Source organism: Anneissia japonica, unplaced genomic scaffold (assembly GCF_011630105.1).
Source record: "Anneissia japonica isolate Jap-2015-1 unplaced genomic scaffold, ASM1163010v1 scaffold287960_len3192837_cov198, whole genome shotgun sequence".
Classification (NCBI taxonomy): domain Eukaryota; kingdom Metazoa; phylum Echinodermata; class Crinoidea; order Comatulida; family Comatulidae; genus Anneissia; species Anneissia japonica.
In genome coordinates this window covers 1,904,168-1,925,789 of record NW_022712725.1, presented here as the reverse complement: position 1 = coordinate 1,925,789, position 21,622 = coordinate 1,904,168, and the positions used below count along the sequence as shown (strand labels likewise).

Below are 21,622 nucleotides of genomic sequence, written 5' to 3'. Positions count from 1 at the left end.
TATGTCCCACTTCATGCTAAATTTCTGTTCAGATTGCCAAATCTGATGTGACAAATTTGTTTTATTTGTTTATATATATGGGCATCATAGTGTCATATACTGTCACACCCATATTGGCAAATATTACGTATTTGTCGCAGTAAACCGTATAGTTTGGACAGAGTTTATAACATCAGTTTTTGGCATTTGCAGGTCACTCATTGTCAGTTATTACTAGATATTCCAAAGACTTGTACCTAGATTTTGCACTTGCCACATCAAATTTTTTCAATGATCAACTACTTTGGTGTAGAATAGAATCATAGCTTTATTGGCAACTATTAACTTGATTTGTAACGCTTTCAACTTCTGAGGGTTGACAAAAATAGGAAAGTAATACATTTGTACTGAAACTTTATGGGTATTGTTAACAATATTTCTAATTATAAGGTTATCCTTCAATTATGTGTGCAGGACAACTGCTGATGATGACATAATTAATGTTGAAATATTGAATCCCGACACAATGGCGTGTATTTCGATACTTGGAGCATTTTCTCTATGCTTGGAGTATGTATTACTATCTTATCAGCACAACTGTGGTCTTGAGTTATTAGTTTTGTATCTAATTCCTCAAAGATTATTTAATGGCTGTTTGTAGTACACCATGGGGTTAATGAATCGATTAATAATAAATATTTAGTTTAACATTTCATAGTACTTCATCTAAATTGTAAGCAGAAGTATTTTGTTAATTGACAGAGTCAAGTGGATGTGTAAGTGTTGGTATTGCTTTTGTTAAAGGCTTTGTCCATTGTTCATTTGTGTTAAAGCTTGGTTTAATATTAAGGCTAGGTTTGGTAGAATCATTGGGTCTACTTCAGATTTTAGGAAGGTTTTCAGCATGTGCCATCTATTTTTGCACTATAAAATTCCTTTAGCAGTTGACCAGAGACTTATTAAAACTGATTTCACCTCAACTCAATCCCAATTTTTTGTTGATTAAAAAATTTGTTGGTGGATGACAGCTAGCTCTAGTTTGTCTCCTAATATGTGTCAAAAACAAGCCAAACCAGTCACTCGGCACAAATTGTGTTTCAGAGATAATGACCAAAACATGCTGGAATGTCAACATTTTAAAAATCTTTTATTGCACTAAACTAACCTTTACATATCTATATGTCACGCTATGGTGTTATTTTCCCTATTTTCAATGTTACAAAAACAATTTTTAATGATTTGGTGATTTGTTTCTGGCTGAGAAATGCCCCGAAATCATAAACTTTGAAGGCCAATTTCTCAGATATTGTTCATTAAACAGCTGTATGTTTAAACACTTGTAACTTCATAAGGAAATGTTGGATTCTTTTACCATTTCATAGCTCTCATTTTACTGTTTAATTTAACCCTGTATTAATTACTAGAAATTGATATTTTTGACGAGTGACTGGTTTGGGTTGTCTTTGCTACATATAGCATTATGATACCTTGAAACATGTTATTTTAACAATGAAGCCATCTACATACTTTGTTCATCATTTGTCCATACAATTTTGTCATTGTATTTATTTTTGTTTTATTTGCATTGTTTTCTTAAACCTACATTTAGAATCATGGTCCCGATACGGTACACTAGGGCTAGCCTTCTGTATTAGACATCTGTGGATAAGGGGGTCAGTGGGTCGCGATTCACGTCTGAAACTGGGTCGTCATTGTAAAAGTTTGCAAAACATTGCTGTACTCTAATTTGTCTATCCCTTTAGTAATGATAAAGTAGTGGTAGGCTATTTGTAGTTCAGCACTAGCTTGTATGCTAAATATATCTGCTGGATTAATCCATTCCAAAATGAAGGGACCCGAGCTGTTAATCTTGTTAGTTCTGTGACAATTTGTGTCAATATTAATTGAATCATTAATATCACCGCTGCTTGATGGTAAAGCCCTGTTGTGGTTGTATTTCAATTTTGATTATCTAATTGCAGATGTTGTTGATGAATTCATAAGTAATGTTATAATGGAAATGTCATTTTGTGGCTTGAAACATCTCGATACAATCGTCCAGCATTGCTATATTTAGCTTTCGCAAATTAGTTTGATGCCAATTAGAAGAATTATGTATTTCCAGTGCCAAGTACAGATATACATGTGTAGGCTTTGTAAAATTGTAATAAATTTTGTCATCATCAACAGTATTAATTTAATTAAGAAGTGGACACATAGAAGGAGTCACTGACCTGCTTATGTCTGTGTGTATTCTTAATAATCATTATATGTTTACGAAAAACTTTTGGAACTACATTTTTGTCAAAAGTCCACATGAAATCTATTAAATTAGCTATGTCATCTTGGAATAAAAAAAAAAAACAACTTATATACATGTATTTATTTATTTATTACCATAACCTAATCCTTTTTAAGTGAAAGTCATGATGAGTACATCTTTTTCTAGATGTACTCATTTTCAAGCAAGCACCTTCGTCATCAGAGTATGTGATTCATGAATATCGTGCAGTTTGCAAGTAAAATGCAAGGTGTTTGTTGATTTCTGTATGTATAATTATTCCCTAAACATTTTATTGTATGTTTCTTGTGAATATGAAACTAAGCTGTGAGTTAACTGTTGATATACATACTGATAAAGATATACAGTCTGTGAAAATGTAATAATTGGATTGCTTACTTCCTATATTTAAGTAAGTTTTTTGCTTTCTGTTGAAAATTACAACCAAAAAAAATAAAATGTCATTCTTGCCAAATATCAGTCATACAAATAAATAAATAGCATTCCTATTTCTAATGATATTTGTATGGATTGTTAAATCAGCTGGTAATCACATTGAGTGTTTGTTATATTCTCTTTCTCATTGCAAGTTGATATCTTTGATTCTTTTAAATAAACTATTCAACATTGTTATTGACTTAGAAGGTTTTTCTGATTTTCTCACAGGCTGTATATCTAAAAATAAGGCCAAACAATTACTGTTGCCTAAACGTGGAAGGACGATTAAAAATCTAGGATCTTTTTTTTTTTTTTGCAAAATTATATTTATTCTTCCCCCAAGGAAGAACCAAAAGTGCATGTATGATGTATGAAATGGGTACTCATCTTGCTTAAGTTAATAATTTTAATTCTTTAGACTAGAACCCTAGATTTTCCACATTTCACTATGCTTGGGCAACACAAAAATTTGTTTCTTCTCCATCCCCCTCCCCCAGTATGTGGTAGTTATCGACAGGTGATTATTGTGATGAATGTCCTGTACTGCAATAATTCCACAAATAATTAATAAAAAGTAATTAGTTTTAGAATTTTACATGAATTAAAATTTTACGATTTTATTATAATCTAATGTAGACAATGTAATAAGCTATATGTAAATATAGCTTGATATAGTATTTTGTATGTTGTGAAAATTGCTATCAGTTATCAACATGTGAAATGGTGGTAGCCAAATTATAGTGCAGTTTTTATTCAACACATGAAAGATTTAATTAATTAAATTGTGTTTTTGGATATTATTTAGTAGGGCAAATGTTTGAGGGAGGAATTGTAGTAGTGGGGTTTGTAAAGTATATAATTAATTTCAATTGTGGAATATGAATTATGATACACATTATGTACTGCATGAAGTATATTTCAGGAGTTATTGTGTAAGATGAAAACATCAAAAGGGCTGGGCCCCAATGCTGACACTGCGTGCTGCATTTGGAGTTTTATGTAATTGCAGTTCTCTCTTTTGGTATTTCTGGTAGTTGGATCCTATAACGATGTAAAATTGGAATACCAGTGTAACCTAGTAAGAGTATATTAGTAGTGTGTGAAATATAGATTTCTCTCTTGACAGCATACCATGTAATTATTTAACATCCATTTCTTTGTTTATAAAGATGGGTTTGTTCTCAATAGAGAAAAGATTATGTGAATGTTTACTCCGTTCGTAAGGAACAATGATTTGTGATTTGATAAAGTGAAGGGAGGGAAAGAGAACTGGCTTTCCTTTACAGTATTTTATCGGGTTCACTATTTACTTATTTATTTATTTAAGCCATCTACAAGGCAAAATATTGAAGATAGATGTGTTTCTAAATTCATTATAGAAAGATAGTAAGATCAAAGAAGTGCTGTGTATATGAGATGGGATGTAATTCCCATTTGTAAAGGTGTATTTTTTGGGACATTACACTCTGATGTGATTTGTTTTGCTCTATTTTATCTTTCAAATGGCAGAATACCATTTATCATCCACAGACATTTTGACATTTCACCATTTGAGGTTGAAATAAAAGTTTTTGAGAAAAAAACAATTGAAAACAAGTGTATTATTTTATGTTATGATTGTAGAAAAAGTACAACCACTTGCCCACACATGTCCTTCAACCTCACATAAAAACTGCATATTTCCAAACATTTCCTTGATCAGTATTTGATTTTTTTAAATACAGTAGATATCTAACATTTTTGTAAACAACATTCTTAATACAATCTCATTAACCCATGTATGTCACAATTTTCAAACTTGATTTGCTGAAATAATTCTACTTTACTGTAGATTATTAAAAAATGCAAAGTATCTTTCTTTGTTTAATAGAGAAAATGTTTCTGAAATGATTGAAGTAAATAAGGTAAACAACATGAGAGATTCAAGAGAAGGGCTTGTGCTAATTGGTTTCGATTTCCGTGCATATACTGAGGATGTTGTTGAACTTTATGCTGTGGCATCATACTTATGGATGTACTGTCTGTCATGATTTAAAGAAAAAATTGAAAAATCCTGTTTCAGTACAGTAGAAAATTAACAGCACTAGATTAAACTAGCAGTGGCATCTCAAAGCTGGGTGTGGTGACTTCCCCGTGGGGACTTTCCCCTAGACAAAGCTTAAGTATCACAGGTACCTCTCCCCTAACAAAAAAGTAGTTGAAAATCACCTCGCACACCATTTTTTTCCCTTCATAATAATAAATGCAACATACTAATAATTAACAACTTATTTTGTTGGATTTTATCCATGACATTACAACAGAAAAACACAAAACTTTTAACAATTAAAATAGGGTTCCGTCCCCCTTGAATATACTACCCCTCTAGAACCTGATTTGGAATAAACGCCTCCCTCAAATAGACTCCTCTCTCGAATAAACACACCTCCAAAAACCCTTCTCAACAAAAATGCCCCAGGGCGTTTATTCGGATAAATATGGTAATTGTATCTTTCTTTTAGTCAGTTCCAGAATAGGAACTGACTAACAGCATGTTAAAATTACCAATGAACCTTCTCCACTGAACACTAACATTAATAATTCCATATAGTAACCTTAATACTTGCAATAATGAAAATCTAATAATCAGGGGCAGATCTAGAGATGTCCGAAAGGGGGGCTGAAAGTAGGGCGATCGAGACAACACTATCCTACGGGGTCGGGTGATCAATTTTTTTTTTTTTCTTTTTTTTTTTTTAAACTTTCCAAAAGGTGTGGGGGAGGGGAGCTGGGGGGGGGCTGGCCTTGCCCCCCCCCCCATTTTTAATCTACCCTTGACAGGGCCAGGAGTATGTGCATGTCCTAAAAACACGTGTTTCATACTTTGTAATATTCAAGGGGAGAGGGCTTAGGGGAAGGTCCATTCCACCATCTAGTTCCCTCTTATTAAACCTAAACATCTCCCATCAGCCTCACCATATCAATACAATACTCGTGAATATGACACAGAACATCAGCACATAATTTTGAAAGTCCCAGCGCAGAAGGTGATTGATGGAACAGGATCATTCTACATTCTTTAGGCAGTGAATATTTGATCATAAATTTGAAGAGGAATTGAAGAGACCTTTAGAGAGACAAACAAATTTGACATATTGGTAGTAACACACTTGGAGCTCTGGTGTAAGATCTTGTATTACTACTTATTAATTTACAGATATTTGTTGGTGACAATGATTTATGTGTGATATCAGGGGCGGATTTAGGGGGGGGGGCTGGCCCGGCCCCGGCCCCCCCCCTTTTGGGAGGTAAAAAAAAGGAAAAAAAGAGAGAAAAAGAAAAAAATGATAGCCCAGAATGCCTCAAATGTTATGTTCGGGCGTCTAGAACACAAAAATTTCGCGGGGGCATGCCCCAGACCCCATACGACAGTGTTGTCTCAATCGGCCCAACTTTCGGCCCCCGCTTTCGGCCCCCCCCTTTTGGACATTTCTGGATCCGCCCCTGGATATAAAAGGCAAGACTTTTGTTGTACCTTGTTTTGCAAACTTGCGTTTTTTTTTATAGATCATTAGAGGAGGGCCGAAAAAAAATTAAAATAAAATTTCTTACTTGGCAAATGGTTTTGCCAAAAACATCAAGACGGAGGAGAAATAAAAATAAAATTAATGAAAAGGACTGAACTTCTACCTAAATATACTAACATGACAGTGGCGAATCAAAGAATTTTAAATAGAGAGGGCCCAGTGAGGGAATTTGACAAATGGAGGGTCTATACCTCCTAAGCCCACCATGGTTGGGGCTGATGTAAGTATATTTATGATTATGGCACCTCTAGATGGCCGGAAATAGCACTTTCAGACTTTTTTCCCCATTTTTTTTACAATTTTGACAAATTTAGGGGGGGACGGGCCAGTTTGGGCCCCCTTGAACCTGCCACTGCATGAGCTCAGTCAGTCTGTTGAACTGTGGAGATTCATTGGGGTCCAGTTCAATTCCATCCGCTGCTCTCTTTGTGTTTCAGCTGGAGGGCTGAATTAAAATTTACAATAGTGCACCGTCTTTCGTTTGTCCTGTGTGCAATATCTTCCATGTGCATGTTAAAGAATACAGTAAACTCTTTGGAAAAGAGTAAGGGGATTGATTGTATTCCTGTGCACTGCGGAATTCACCATCAGAAGAACCCCACTGGAAACAAGTCTAGACTTCGTGTGTTGCTATTCTTGTGATTCACACCAAAAAATACAAATGCCTACTTATATTGATCGATCCTCGGAAACCTAAATAAATTATTTAGGAAAATAACATCTTGTGAAATAAAGACTACCTGCAAACACTTATTTTTAGTATTGAAAAAAAGGGTGGAACATGTTTAAGAAATTGCATAGCATATTCAGTACAGTATTGAACAATACAAGATTAATGGCATGTAACAATTTAGATTAATGCATGCAAAAGAAATTGACCAAGAAGAGAAACACAATAAGTGAAAGGCAGGTTTATCAATTTCAAATTGTTTCTCCTTTGGCATGGTTCTTGAATTAATTTTTTGAAACACTGAAATGTTTAAGGTCCCAAATAAGGAACATTTGATTATATAGTCTGTCTGCAACTACGATGAGTAATTCTATTAATTTCCTACATATGCTAATGTTTTCAGACACACAGGCTTATTGAGCTTGCCTTCCTTTCAATTCAAATTTATATTTGTACATTACAACCACCATACAACCTTCAGGGACAGATCAATTATATTGTAATCAGGACTGTAGAGGGGAGTGGGGCAGTGGCGGCTCTAGGATATATTTTTTGGGGGGGCTAAGTTGTCCGACAGGGGGACTTGAGCTCGTAGGCTCGAGCTGGGAGAAGGGGTTGAGAATGGGTTCCCCCTCCCAAATGAGATTTTTTTTAAAGAATATCAACCTATAGATGGCCAAAAATAGCACGCTCAGACTGTGACAGACATGTGTTGGCTTGGTGTGGGCCTATTTTTATATGTTTTATGGTCTGAATGCCCGACGAGCTCTGTCCGACGGGGGGCTTGACCTGTCTGGTGGGGGGCTTAAGCCCGCCACCCCGCTGGCGCCGCCACTGGAGTGGGGATCATTCAGATTCTGTTTTGTCTTTGAGAAAGCTCACTCAAACAACAGGGGGGCTGTCCTCTCCCTGCTAGAACCACCCCTGTCAAACAATCATACTCTATGAGATGGTAGTAAGTCGTGAATGGAGTATTGGACCCTTATTAAATGCCAAGGTACTACCTACATTATGCACTCACATTTCTTAGTCTGTACACACTAAGCACAACTCTTTTTTTTCTCACTTATTTCATTAGAAAATATAATTTCTTAGTGACTCTTAAAAAAATACTGCGGTGAAGTATAAAAAATGGCCGCACCATGAGGATTGCAAAATTACCTTTGAAATAGACGTTCATTATTTTTTTAACGGTGTCATTTTGAAGAGAAAAACTTGTCTCTAACCAATTCTTAATTGTATATATGGACTTTTACTGTCATTTTTTTAATAAAAATTTATCAGGTTCTGAGCATTTTTGCTGAAATCGTGAAAGGTGAGTTTGAATTGCCTTTGTTAATAAGGCAGGAAGGCTTTAAGATATTTTATTCACATTTACTCACAAAAAATAAAAATAAAAAACACTGTCGTACAGGGTCCGGGGCATGCCCCCGCGAAATTTTTGTGTTCTAGACGCCCGAACATAACATTTGAGGCATTCTGGGCTATCATTTTTTAATTTTCTCTCTTTTTTATTTTTTTTTTACCTCCCAAAAGGGGGGGGGGGGGGTTTCTCTTTTTTTTATTTTTTTTTTCCTCCCAAAAGGGGGGGGGGGGGGCCAGGCCGCCCCCAAATCTGCCCATGAGGAAAATATTGTTTTAATAAGGTAGTAAACAATAACCTGCAACAATTTAACCTTAATGTACTTCCACTCTACATAGTGATAGTTTCATTGCTGTGATTACTGTATTTTACTAAAACTGGAACTGTGACAGTGATATAGAGAGTGAAGGTGAAATATATATGCATGCATGAGCTGCAGAACTATCCAGGATGAGACCTTTGAGTGAGTTGAAGGATTTATTATTTAAAAAAAACCTTCTTCCTGTTAAGATATCAGCACTTTAGAAGCATCCCTGATTGCTACAGCCAGTACAAAATCTCCAAAACAGTAGAACAAAGGGAACGAAATAGACTTACAAGGGCAGATCTGGTCTGGTAAGTTTCTCTTTTTACTAGGCAAGACTGCCTTGAAATCTTCAAAGATATATATATTTCTTCCTAATTATGTAAATTTGAAGCATTTAACCATCCTATTTTACATTCACCATTAAAATTTTGTTTTCATTTACTCCTCCGTCTGGATGATTTTGGCAAAACTATTTGCTAAATAAGAAAACAAAATTTTATTTTTGTTACGCCCTCCTCCAATAGTCTTTTAAAAAATAAGTACCCGAAACAAGGAGTAAAAAAATGTCTCTCCTTATTTAGCAGTTTTGCCAAAATTATCCAGACGAGAGAAAATAAAAATAAAATTTTATTGGTAAATTAATGAATACAGTGTAGTAATGGGATGGTTAAATGCTTTAAATTTATATAATTAGGAAGAAATATACATATCTTACCTTTGGAGATTTCAAGACAGCGAAGGGAGTAATTTCTGAAATTTCCTTCTTTTGTAGTTGCAGGTACGCTATTTGGCCAAAAATAAAATTTTATTTTTATTAGAAATCATCATTATTTGTGAGCGGCAGGTTCGCCAAACAAGGTATAAAAAAAGTCTTGCCTTGCCAACAACCTAAAGCTCAGAATTCAATAACATAAACAGGAGGTACAGTATTACATCCCTTAGGTTATATCGCATCTTCATTCAACATCAAGAGAAGTAATAGATGTCTCAAATACCAAACTGATAATAAGTTCCTTAGTATTGTGTCCTCAATGTCTAGAGAGGGGAGTAACAGGCCATAGAGAGCAGCTTAGCTCAGTCGGCTTAACAGGTGGTAGCCACTGTGTGTGTGCGCTGAACCGTGGAGATCTCTTGGTCCCCAGTTCAATTCCCATCGCAGCTCTCCTTGTATTTTAGCTGGAGGGCTGAAAGTTACGATAGTGCACTGTCTTTCGGATGAGACGTTTAAGCCGTTGGTCCTGTGTGCAATATGGTCCATGTACACGTTAAAATAATGTAGTACACTCTTCGGAAAAGAGTAGGATTGGCTGCCCAATCACCACCAGAAGGACCCCACTGGAAATAAGTCTTCTTCAGACTTTCGTGGGTTATCCTAGGTATTTAATCCACCTAGGGCTTTTTGTGCCGTCTTTGCCAAGAGCTAAACAAATTTACTGGGCTACGAAGTAATAAAAGTAGAAAGTGATGCTAGTTGGTATTTCACTTTATTGTGACTTTGGCTGTAGTTAGCATTCGATTTCTTGGTATCACTGGGTGGATCAAAATTTGTTCTTCAGGTTGCAGAGTATATCTATAGCTGGCAAGTAATTAGGTAGCCCAGTAGACCTGGTGTTCCTTTTGTCAAGACTATGTGGTCATCTTTGATGTTACTTTTTTAATTCGTCAGGTTGTCATTTATTGGGATGTACAGTATATAGTGGAGTGATATAATCTGGAATTATTTATGAATTTAGTGAGCAAGACCTAAAATAATGCACACACTGTTTTGAAATGTTATATTATGTACATATATTTTTATTCTTTGGAAATTCTTACATTAACATGGATATGGATGAATAATAAATAGTGATGAAAAGAAGAATCGGTTGTAAAAATTGAAGTGCAAGTCCACAATCATGATTTGTATAAATATCCCCAGACTTAAGGGGAAAAAGGGTTTCAAATTAAATACCCTGTGAGTAGTTTCAGGATTCTTGAAGCTTCAAAGAAACTTCATTATTTCATCTATTTTAGAAACATTACCACACTTGTCATTCAAGATATGTTAGTAGAGCAACATTACATTTACTGTCTCTCTCAATTTATTTCAATGGATTGATATAATGTTAATATAATGCACAGAATGGTCAGGGACATGAGAATCCATTCTGGGTTACATTGTCATCTCAATCAAAAACTCCCTACTGTTTAAAATGACCATTGTCCATATTTCTTCAATAATTGAAGACTTCAAATCTGTTCAATGTCCATTGATAATGCAGATGCTATCTCTATATAGTCAATGTATTTCCTGTTGGTGGTGTTCACTACATGCGGAAGACTCCAAATCGTGTATCACTTATAGGGGCATTGAGAGCAGCACTCAGACTGAGACCAAGAACTGTTCTAGTATCAGCAGGGTCTATAACTCCATCGTCCCAAAGCCTGAAATAATTGAAGAGAAAATGTCAGTCATCAAGATTAAATAGTGTGTAGATAGATTGACATTTACACTGTAATATGGAAATATTTAAGAATTATTATTAGCTGGATCAATGCTTCTATTGGTCATTAGTTATGCCAATGCTATGCCAAGTTAATAATGGATATGTTGGGTTTTTAGATTACTAGCTGCCTTGTTGCTTGTTTGTATGATTACAATACAGTACATGGGTTAATGGCTGGATTTTTGCTACACACTTGGTGGTTCAATAGCTACAATTTAGGAAGAATATAATAAATTAGAAGTCATGTGATCCTAAAACAGATAAAGAGGTTAGCTGAGGTTCCAAGATGGGGAATTATACGTGTGTTTTTATTATTATCTAATGTTAGTATTAGAATTGATATCTTTATAACCCACCTTGCACTTGAATGATATGGGCTTCCTTCTTTGTCATACTTTTCTAGGATTGGTTTCATCAACTGTTCCTCTTCTTCTGCTGTGAACTAAACAATAAACACCACTAAACAATTTAGTTTATTTATATAGCGTCTTGCATCCTCATAATGCAAGACACTTTAAAGCCAGATATTATAATCAAAATTATGATTCTCAGGACAATATTATACATTTCCAATCAAAATAGCTGGCAATATTTAGCCACACATTCACATATTTAACAATGACAATAATGTTAAGTATCTAAAACTCTTAATATCATTAACAAAGTGTAATTTTTACCTCTTTTCCCTCCCGTTTACGCTGTGCTTTCATGACCTGTGATAGCACCAAGGCTGCTTGCTTTCCGCCCATTACCGAGATCCGTGCATTTGGCCACATGTATAGAAACCTTGGTCTAGAATAATATTAATAAAAGTAATATACATTGGTTTAGTCTCCTTGTCAAAATGATAACACTATGTATAAGACAAAACATTATTAATAAAATGGTAAAAATATTAACTGTAAATATTTGAAATGCTCAATACAATAATAATAAACAAGCACTGTAAACAGAATCGAAATATGAAAACATCAGCACTACTTAAAGTGTAAACAGTGAACAACATTTATTATTATAACAATATATATAGCATTTATAACAATTACAGTCATTTACAAACTAATAGTAATAAATTATTACACATGACCCAGCAGTCACTATGGCAACAACAATTTCATTTATTGTAAGAGAAAGATGAGTCATCAGTGAAGTGATTTATTCTTCCAAACAAGGTTAGCTCCGGTCATTGAAATAAATGCATAGAACATACTCAGTTCCCAGAGCATGGCATAATTATACAGGACAGAAATTAGGACACTGGCACAATAATCTAATTTAATCTAATCATATACTTAAAATACTTTAACATCACAGAAAGGGATTTAATTAATTAACTGACTATTTCGAATGATTTGACTGACTGAAAATCACTAATTTATAAATAACCTTGTAGTTTTTATTCTTAATTTCAAATTTATTGGCTACTGATGCCATATAGCAATAATATCTCTTAATAATACAGTACAAACGTGTATACATAAAATAATAAAACAAAACTAAATACATGTGCATGGACCATGTATTATGGGTAAGGTCATCCAAAGTTCCAAGACAAAAATTATATGCCCCATACCCAGTTATTGAGATTGTAATATACAATGTGATTTACTATAATTTAATATAGTATTATATTATATATATTATTGTATTTTATTATAGTATTAGTAGTAGTATTTATTAGTATAGTATTTAGTATAAACCGAAAGGTCCACTGATTAATCTCAGATAAGAAAGTATAATACATACTCCAAGTATTGAAATACACGCCAATATTTCGACATTAATTAATTATGTCATCATCAGGAATGATGATGACATAATTAATGTCGAAATATTGAATCCCAACACGATGGCGTGTATTTCAATACTTGGAGTATGTATTATACTTTCGTATTTAGTATAGTAGTATATTTTTGTGGAGTGTGAACTTGTAGCTACCACGAAGCACCTCTTTACGATTACTAGGTAGTCACGGACCACGCCCATATATGCAATTCAGCACAATGGCACTGCAAGTTACGGGTTATTCTCCTACCTTTACCTTTACCTATCACCTGTAATGTACTATATACTTTAAATCCTTACCCATAAGCTCTACCACACATTCCATAGTTACCAGCTCCAAATGATCCCCCTACAATCAGCGTAATCTTGGGTACTTTAGCACACGACACTGCTGTCACTAACTTAGCACCATTCTTGGCAATTCCCCCAGCTTCAGCCTCCTTCCCAACCATAAAACCTGTCAACATTCAAATAAAAATGTAACGCATATTAGTACAAGAATCTAATCTAGAAACACTGCCTACGTGTTAAGGTTTAAAATTCCCTCAGGAAAATAAAGTGTCGAGCAAGGAAAAGATGGATCAATGGGGAAAGCTTATAAATCACAATTTTTAAATAGGTAAAGCCATGTCCTGACTATCAAATTTTATTTGACAAAAACATGCAACATGTCTATATATGGTCAGGATGACATCACATCATAACCATATATAGACACATCATGACTATATATGGGCATACAACAGTTTCTTGTCAAAGAAAATTTTATAATCTGGACAGTTTAAGAAAAGATAAATAAATTACTACACACACCGGTAATGTTTTGCAAAAATAGAAGTGGAATATTGCGCTGACAGCAAAGTTCTATAAAATGAGCTGCCTGAAAATAAGGAAAAATAGAAGACATAGTATAGCCTAATTAACAAAATATTTGCATTTACTAACATGTAACAATTTTATATAATTATTATTTATCTTTATTATATTAAGTGAACCACGTAAAAATGAGAGGAAATTTAACACAACAATCAATGAGATTTTATTACTTTTGGGAGATTATCAGTCAATGTCCGGAAGATTCAGCTACTATCAAAGGACACTACTCGCAAAAAGATTTCTTTACTGAAGAATCTTGATTTGTTCTCACTTACTTTGAGTGATGAAGATGAATATAGTACACCATTATTTGCTAAAATTCCAACAGGGTAGCCAAATATACGAGCAAAACCTACGAGGCAAAGATAAAACTAATGATAATAATTGCTTGCTCTACATAATATAGGGAGCTTTCGATTTGCGCAACCACGTAAATGCTACGACGAACAATTCACTCATACATCACCATCCTACGTTCTCTGTATAAAATAGATTCAGGCCAAATTGCGTTCTATTCTTACATAGCAGCATTATTTCTTAGTAGTCGTTACATTCTAGGTCCTACCATTGTGCAATTGAAATCTCCCTAAAGCTGCATGCAGATCGGATAGGAACCAAAATTTGAGCCATATTTCTGAACGTCAGTGTTCCTATTCTTACACACTGATTCGATTTTCCGATCGATTTGGTAGGCCTTTCAACCATTAAATTCGGATTCGGTGTGAATGCAGCTTAATGCTACAAAGCATGTTGGTTAATTGGTTGATTTTGTCTGGTGTATGACACCATTGTTACCATGATTTCAAATATTGTTGTAAATAGAAAATTATTGATATTCGTTAATTTTGAGCATTTGTTTGTTAAAGAAATTTTTTCCCCTACCTGTAACTATTGTATCGCCATACATTTGTTTAAATTCATCAAACACGCTACCATCAACAATTCTGCTGATCACTTCTCGTATATCATAAACTTTGCTGAAGTCCGTTGACACAATACCATACAGTTCTTCTATAGGGAAAAGAGGTTCTTCTGGTTTCTGTATGCTTACCTGAAATTTAATTTGCATATTCTGACATTAGCACCTGTAAACAGGTTGCCAGTCAACAATTTGTGGAAACACGAATTAAATTGGAACTTGGTAGGATAGTGGAATCTTCATATATAATTGTAGCACAGCTGGAATACGTCCCAAAGGAGTGAAAATGGAAGCAGTGTGCATGCCATGAAACTAGTGACCAGGGGACTTAGGAAAGGGAAATTTCTATTGTTAAATTTATGGTACCAAGATAGCAGTACAGTACTCACATTGGATTTACTTTGTCTGTTTAGGTTTGCGACAATCCTTCTCGCCAAGTGCAATGCATGCTGGTCATTTTGGGCATAATGGTCTGTTACTCCAGATGTCCTATGAACAATAATCAAAATTTAATCAAATAGATGAAATAGGTATGAAAGCAGTATTCTTAACTGTTTGAAAAGTACGTTATTACAGACTTACCAGAAATATGTAAATTATATTTGATTAGTCTCACCTGCAATGCAAATCAGCCCCTCCAAGATCCTCTGCAGACACTTCCTCACCTGTGGCTGCTTTGACCTATGACCAACAAATAATAATTTTTAACAGTCAGTTTTCACAAGTTGAGGAGTACCGTCCCTACCCTAAGATGCATAGTTCAGTTAATAGACTGGGGTCATTAGGACCTTAGTAGATTAATGTCCCTACCCCAAGACCCATAGCCCAAAATGTTTTCAGTTTTATTGTTTCACACAATGAACATAAAAAATAAACAAGATATGAGAACATATTATAATAATTTAATGGTTTTGATTCATTAACTTAATATAACAATAGTGAGATTTAAATAGAATTTCATGGTATGGATAAAAATATATAATTAAATATTCGTTCAACAATAAGCCAGAAAGGCTTCAAGTCTGATCCTCCAAATAAAAATATACTGAATTAGTGAATGGCTAGTGATATAATATGTAATAAGAAAACAAACAAACAAACAATAATAACAAATAATAAGGGTAGTGAAATGTTTCTGGATATAACATACCAAATATATTAAGTGATAATCAGGAAGAAAAGAATAAAATGAAGAGGATGGTATTTTTAATAGTTATCCACTATTTAATAGAGGATAAACGAAAAACTGTGACACATACTTATCAATCAAATATTGTTTATATTTTCTTTTATAAGATTTTAAAGTGTGTGTTAATTTAAGTTTAAGAGGTAAACTGTTCCATAAGTATGGCCCATTATAAATAAAAGATGTCCTTCTTAGTAAAGTAGTGTGGCTTTCATAAATAAAATTCTTAACAGTAGAAGACCTGGTATCACATGAATGGTATTGGCAAAAGTTGAAAAGATGATAATGAGAGAGAAGTTGATTGTTATTTAAACTTTAGAGGTTTTGAGATTGACTGCTCATGAGGGGAACGGTGAAATCTTTTGCCCCAAGGTGATGTGGAGACTGTATTTCTTCTTCCTGAGGGCCCGAGGTAAGATAGGCTACGGTCTGCACATCACCGAGGGGCTATAGATTTCACCATTCCCCGAATCTAGAGAAGTCAATATTTGTTTTTTATACCTCATGCATAGATTCTATGAGACCTAAAAAAACTAATGAAAATAGTACACACCAAGTAGGTCTCAAAGGGCCAATCTCTCTCAGCGAGCATCTTGTAGAGGTCACGTCTCCTTTACCGTTCGTGCATGTTATAAATTACATAGCAAAACGCAGCCTACAGATTGCACATCGCGACAGGCAAAAAAGTACTATTTTTTAGGGGAATAGTACTTTCTATTGCCCACTCCTTAATAAATCAGATGCCTAGAATCTATGTATGAGGTATATAAAATGTAATATACTACGATGTAATATTTCAATTCAGTTTTTGTGTCACTTATCTATGATATTATTGTGTATATCATATCATGTAACATTGTATTATATTACAGTACCAATGGTGGCCCTGCTAGAAATATTGTGCCATGCTTCTTGACTATGATACTCTCATCTGCCATTGCTGGGACATAGGCACCACCCGCTGTACAGCTTCCCATCACAACCGCAATCTAAAAACAAACAATAAGAATTTAACATCATTGTTTTATTTAATCCAGAGATCAACTGGTATGTGCATTAACAATGTGTCTTTCCTTTTTGTTCCAAAGTGGACGTCATACAGTAGTTTCCATTTGTCAAGGAACATGAATAACATATTATTTCCCAGAAAACCCAATGTAGACAACAGCACAGTAAATATGATAGGTTAAAGAGAGCCTAATGTTAGGGGTACAGAGGTCCCAAAATGTGGGAAGCCACTTTTAGGAAGATCTGGACTAATGACCTTTCATTCATTCATTCATTTATTAGTATTTAGTGCCTTTCTTTCATTTGTTCTTTCTTCAAACATACAGTAACATCATAAACATTTCATTACATGTTAATAAACATTACAAATCAATATTAACATATTAAAATTTAAAATAAAAGAAATAAAGAAAAGGGGGAATTTCTGAAGCACAGCTTATTACCTGAAAAGCTCCCTGACACAAAAATAGTAATTTAATATAAATATACAGGCACTAAGGCACACAAAAATATAAACAGAGTATTTAAAAAAATAATTAAATTTCACTTTAAAAAAATCAAACATATTTATAATTTCTAATATATAATATTGGTTCCTTAACACCTCTTACTGTATTTTGCTACATGGAGTGGCACCCAAGACCAGCAGATTTGAGGGATGAAAATAAACAATAATACACTTGGAAACACTTGCAAACTTTCTGAATTTGGAGAGATGGGTTAGTTTGCAGAAAAAATAAATTTAATAGTGAGCACAGAGCATTATAGTTCAAAACCTTGTTAAAGCGATAGTGTCGATTTAAAAAAATACACATCTGTTCTTACCTGTGGTATTCCCATACTGGAGAGTGTTGCTTGGTTGAAGAAGATTCTGCCAAAGTTATCTCTATCTGGGAACACTTCATCCTGTCTAGGTAGATTAGCACCACCAGAATCAACTTGAAAATCAATTAAATTTAAAATCATTTAAATAATTTCATCTACATATTTTGAAATATTGACAGAAGAGGAAAAAAAAATCAAGAAAATTTGTTTTCTCATTTTGGACAATAGTTCTGCCAAAATCATTTAGTCATATGAAAAAATAAAATACCCTGTTATTAAATATGAAAAATGTATGCGATGTAAAAAAAACAGTAATAGCTCTTTAGATGCCATTGTGTGGTTGTAAAAAATGTGATGTGATGAACAGTTCAGTAATTGGATCGATAGATGCTTTATACTATTTAATTGTTAAGGAAGAAATAAAAAGCTTTCATCATTTCATATATATTATAAATAATATGTAGTAATACTAGCAAATATGAATAAAAAGTATTAGGTGAATTTTGTTAAATCATGAATAAAAAAAATTAATACAAATGAAGTTGATTACTTACCGAGGTATATACATGGTAAATTGTTTTCTCTTGCTATATCTTGTGCTCTTAGATGCTTTTTAACAGTGATAGGATAATAGGTCCCAGCCTTCACTGTAGCATCATTTGCCACTATCATACATTCAACCCTTCAATTTCAAAAATACAATTTTTAATATTATTTTGTAAATTATTGTTCAATAAAAAAAATAACTATTAGATAAATAGAAGTAGTGCAAAACTTGAATTAACAATAATAAACTAGTGATAATTCATTAATATACAAAATAATGAACAATTATAAATATAATATTTATAAAATAGCAAAAACAATATAACCAATAATGATAATAATTAAATTTCAATTATGCAATGTGTTAATGATAACAATAACAACAAATAATTAATTAAAAAATTCTGTTATGTAATGCATAAATGGTTTTTGTAGAAATAACTCTGTTGTCAGTAGAATTAAATTTATGTCTGACCTTAAATGGGGAAGATATAAAGTTGTTTATTATACAAGAAGACTGAGTCTATGATAAGGGATCACAGTAGTATGAGAGAAAATCATAATTTAATATTGATAATAATGACAATAATAATAGATATTGTATAACTTACCCGGAAACTCTGCCTATGCCAGTGATTATCCCTCCGGCTGGCACTTCCTCACTTCCATATAGTTGATAACCGGCAAGCTGAGAGAGCTCCAGAAAAGGAGAACTGAAGAAAAATATTATATATAAGGTAATCTGTTCTTAAATTTGCTGGTTAGGTACGACTTAGTTTGTCGGGTATGAGTGTAAACCTGATATTTCTTTTGTTTTACAGTATTTGCTATATGGATACCAGCATTAATTTAACCACTTAGAGAGTAGTGACTCAATTGGGCTTTGTGTCTTTTAGAAAACAGTGTAATGATGTTTGGTTTTTGGTTGGATGATTTTCTTTAGTTAGGTTACTTAAAGTTAGTAGTAAGGTGCAGTGGATTTAGATTCTATGATGTCTTTTATTACTATACAAAGGGTCACCTAGAGTGAACCCATTAAAAGCTATATAAATCCCTTTATGTATGGCTTTAATGAAGTAGCATATTGTTGTATGAACTTAAAAGAGTATGTGAGAGATCATAAACATTATTTTTTTTATTTGCATTTTGTTAAAATTTTTTTCTGCAGTATTACATTCTTTCCCTTATACAAATGATTACCTATGTGCAATACGATAACTGATGATAGTAAAAGTATTGCCGAAACGTGTCTTGTTGGGGCCGTTAAGGCCAGCACTACCCATAAATTAAATATAGGCTTTGCTACGATACAAACTGTTGTGTTGTTTTTGAAAATTATTAGCTGTCTGCTGTTAAATCATTCTTTTAGTGTTACACTTATTATAATTTGGATCAAGTATAAACAACTATGGATTAATATCTTTTTTAAATAAGTTTGTATATAAAGCATAGTGTCCGAGGTGTAAATATAAGTTTGACACTCAACAACTTACCCTGGATCCAATAAGTTTGTGATTCGATCCCTTGCCAGCATCTTCCCCTGGGAAATCTGTCTCTCAATATATTTTGCGCCGCCTCCTTGCGTAATCACGCTAACCTTCTGTTTTAATTCCTTTACTAGCTCTTGCATCTTTGCATAATTATCCTAAATGAAAACAAATCTTCTTATGAGCATAAACAATGACAGGGCACCAATTAATGAGGAGGAAATATCAAATAAATAATACCACCCTCCACTCTAAAAATTAATAAAATATTTTTAGAATGGAATATTTCAAACCAAAAATGAGCACCGATTGCACACAAGCTGCAAAACACATTGGGCGAAAAGTGCTGAATTTTCCATTAATGTCCAATTACCGCTTCTGATTCCAATCACCAAACGCCAAGCTCGCAGGCTTAGCTAACTCTTGTAAATTTGGTCATTCGGGGTGGGACTGGGACGTGCAAGCAACAATGCCAGGCTAATAATTAAAAAAGGTAGCCTACGGCCTAGGCCTAGCTAGGGAAAATTGTTGTTTCTTACCGTGTACTGTGTAGAATGTTTGTCGGGTGCAGACCCGACGGTTGCAATCCGTTCTCCATGATAATCTCTAATTGAAAATTTAAGGAATCTGATAGACGATCTACAAATTGAGCTGATTTTATTCATCTTATTTTTTTTTTCATTGATTGACACACACACACACGATACCAGTTATCCATACGGCCACCGTGTAAAGTTGCAGTAAGTATAGAGGGCGACAGACCAAAAATATTAAATGTCACAATTTTTTTTAATTTTTTTTTTTTTTTGTCCTTTGAGGAAATGATTTCCATTCCCGTGAATTTTCCTCCGTTTCTCAGAACAGTGCGAAGTGAGGGGCGCTAGCGTGTGAATGCAGTGATAGGTTGGGCAACACTCTCCCTAATAAAAAAAAAAATGCTTAATATAGTAATTAGATGCCCTGAGATATGGTCTTCTCAAATGTGACTGGGCAAAATCATGAACGAGTACATCAGCTGTCTCTTATACACATCTAGATGTCCCCTAGATAGGCCACTGGAGTACATACATACGGTAGGCCTCCTACATAATAATATAATGATGATAATGAATATTTATCTGTATAGCCTACTTTTTTTCGTATTGTTCAACACTCCAATCACATGCTCATAAATTTCTGCCTCGCATCAAACTTTTAAGCCTTTGGTCATTCATCTGTCATTTTATCTATTTTTTTGGTGATATTACCATTCTCATTAATCTATAAAACACCCACATAACAACGTCACGTTAGATCGTTCGGTGGGGATGCCGTGGTGACGCCAGTAGGGTCAATTTTCTTTGCAAAAAGAAAAAACAATTACGTTTTTACTCAGTTTTGGTCCGCAAAATACGTACCGCACTTGGAAAACTGAACAGGCAAAATTCATGTGTCATCGTAATTGTTATTCTTTCCATACACTTTTGAAAGTGGGGTTTTAATTATAGAAGATTAGTGAAAAGGGGGGGGGGGAGAGACAATCGATATGATGTCCCCCCCTACTTTGAAAAGTGGGGATGACGAGTCCCCCTGTCCCCCACCGATCGACGCCCATGCATACAGACATAATATCGGTACTGGTTTGAACGGCATGCTCGCTTGTGGTGGAACAAGTCTTCTCGGATAAGGACTTTAAAACGTAGGTCCAGTGTACAAAATTGGCTTGTGTACACTATAAAGAACCCAGTACATCATTCGAGAAGAGTAGGGGGTTACCCCGGTGTACTGGTCCATTTGCACTCCCCTGTCTGGCCACAGAAGGAGCGTGTCAGGTATCCATTCTACCTGTGAGTCCTTCTACCACACTACATAAGCAAGATCATACATACTAGTACGTAGTGACTCGATAAGAAGAAGCTCA

At 34.2% G+C, this 21,622-nt stretch overlaps 1 protein-coding gene across 1 annotated transcript; it reads right to left on the bottom strand.

Annotated features, from left to right (window-relative positions):
• Positions 1 to 10,367: 10,367 nt before the first annotated feature.
• LOC117108080 (methylcrotonoyl-CoA carboxylase beta chain, mitochondrial-like) lies at positions 10,368 to 20,458 on the bottom strand. Its single transcript, XM_033249952.1, has 15 exons — positions 20,262 to 20,458; positions 19,729 to 19,880; positions 18,847 to 18,948; positions 18,244 to 18,371; positions 17,690 to 17,802; positions 16,732 to 16,845; positions 15,287 to 15,351; positions 15,060 to 15,159; positions 14,634 to 14,802; positions 14,027 to 14,103; positions 13,689 to 13,755; positions 13,176 to 13,332; positions 11,768 to 11,882; positions 11,447 to 11,532; positions 10,368 to 11,028 (listed from the first exon to the last, which is right to left on the bottom strand). Exons 1-15 carry the CDS (start codon positions 20,385 to 20,387, stop codon positions 10,911 to 10,913), a joined length of 1,689 nt encoding a protein of 562 aa, XP_033105843.1. The 5' UTR covers positions 20,388 to 20,458; the 3' UTR covers positions 10,368 to 10,910.
• Between the last annotated feature and the right edge of the window lie 1,164 nt (positions 20,459 to 21,622).

Coding starts and splice junctions, on each gene's coding strand:
- LOC117108080 (XM_033249952.1), bottom strand. CDS start 20,387: ATGAATAAAATCAGCTCAATTTGTAGATCGTCTATCAGATTCCTTAAA. Junction 15,160..15,286: donor GGGGCTGATTTGCATTGCAG/GTGAGACTAATC, acceptor TATTGTTCATAG/GACATCTGGAGTAACAGACC. Junction 11,883..13,175: donor ATGTGTGGTAGAGCTTATGG/GTAAGGATTTAA, acceptor ATATTATTCTAG/ACCAAGGTTTCTATACATGT.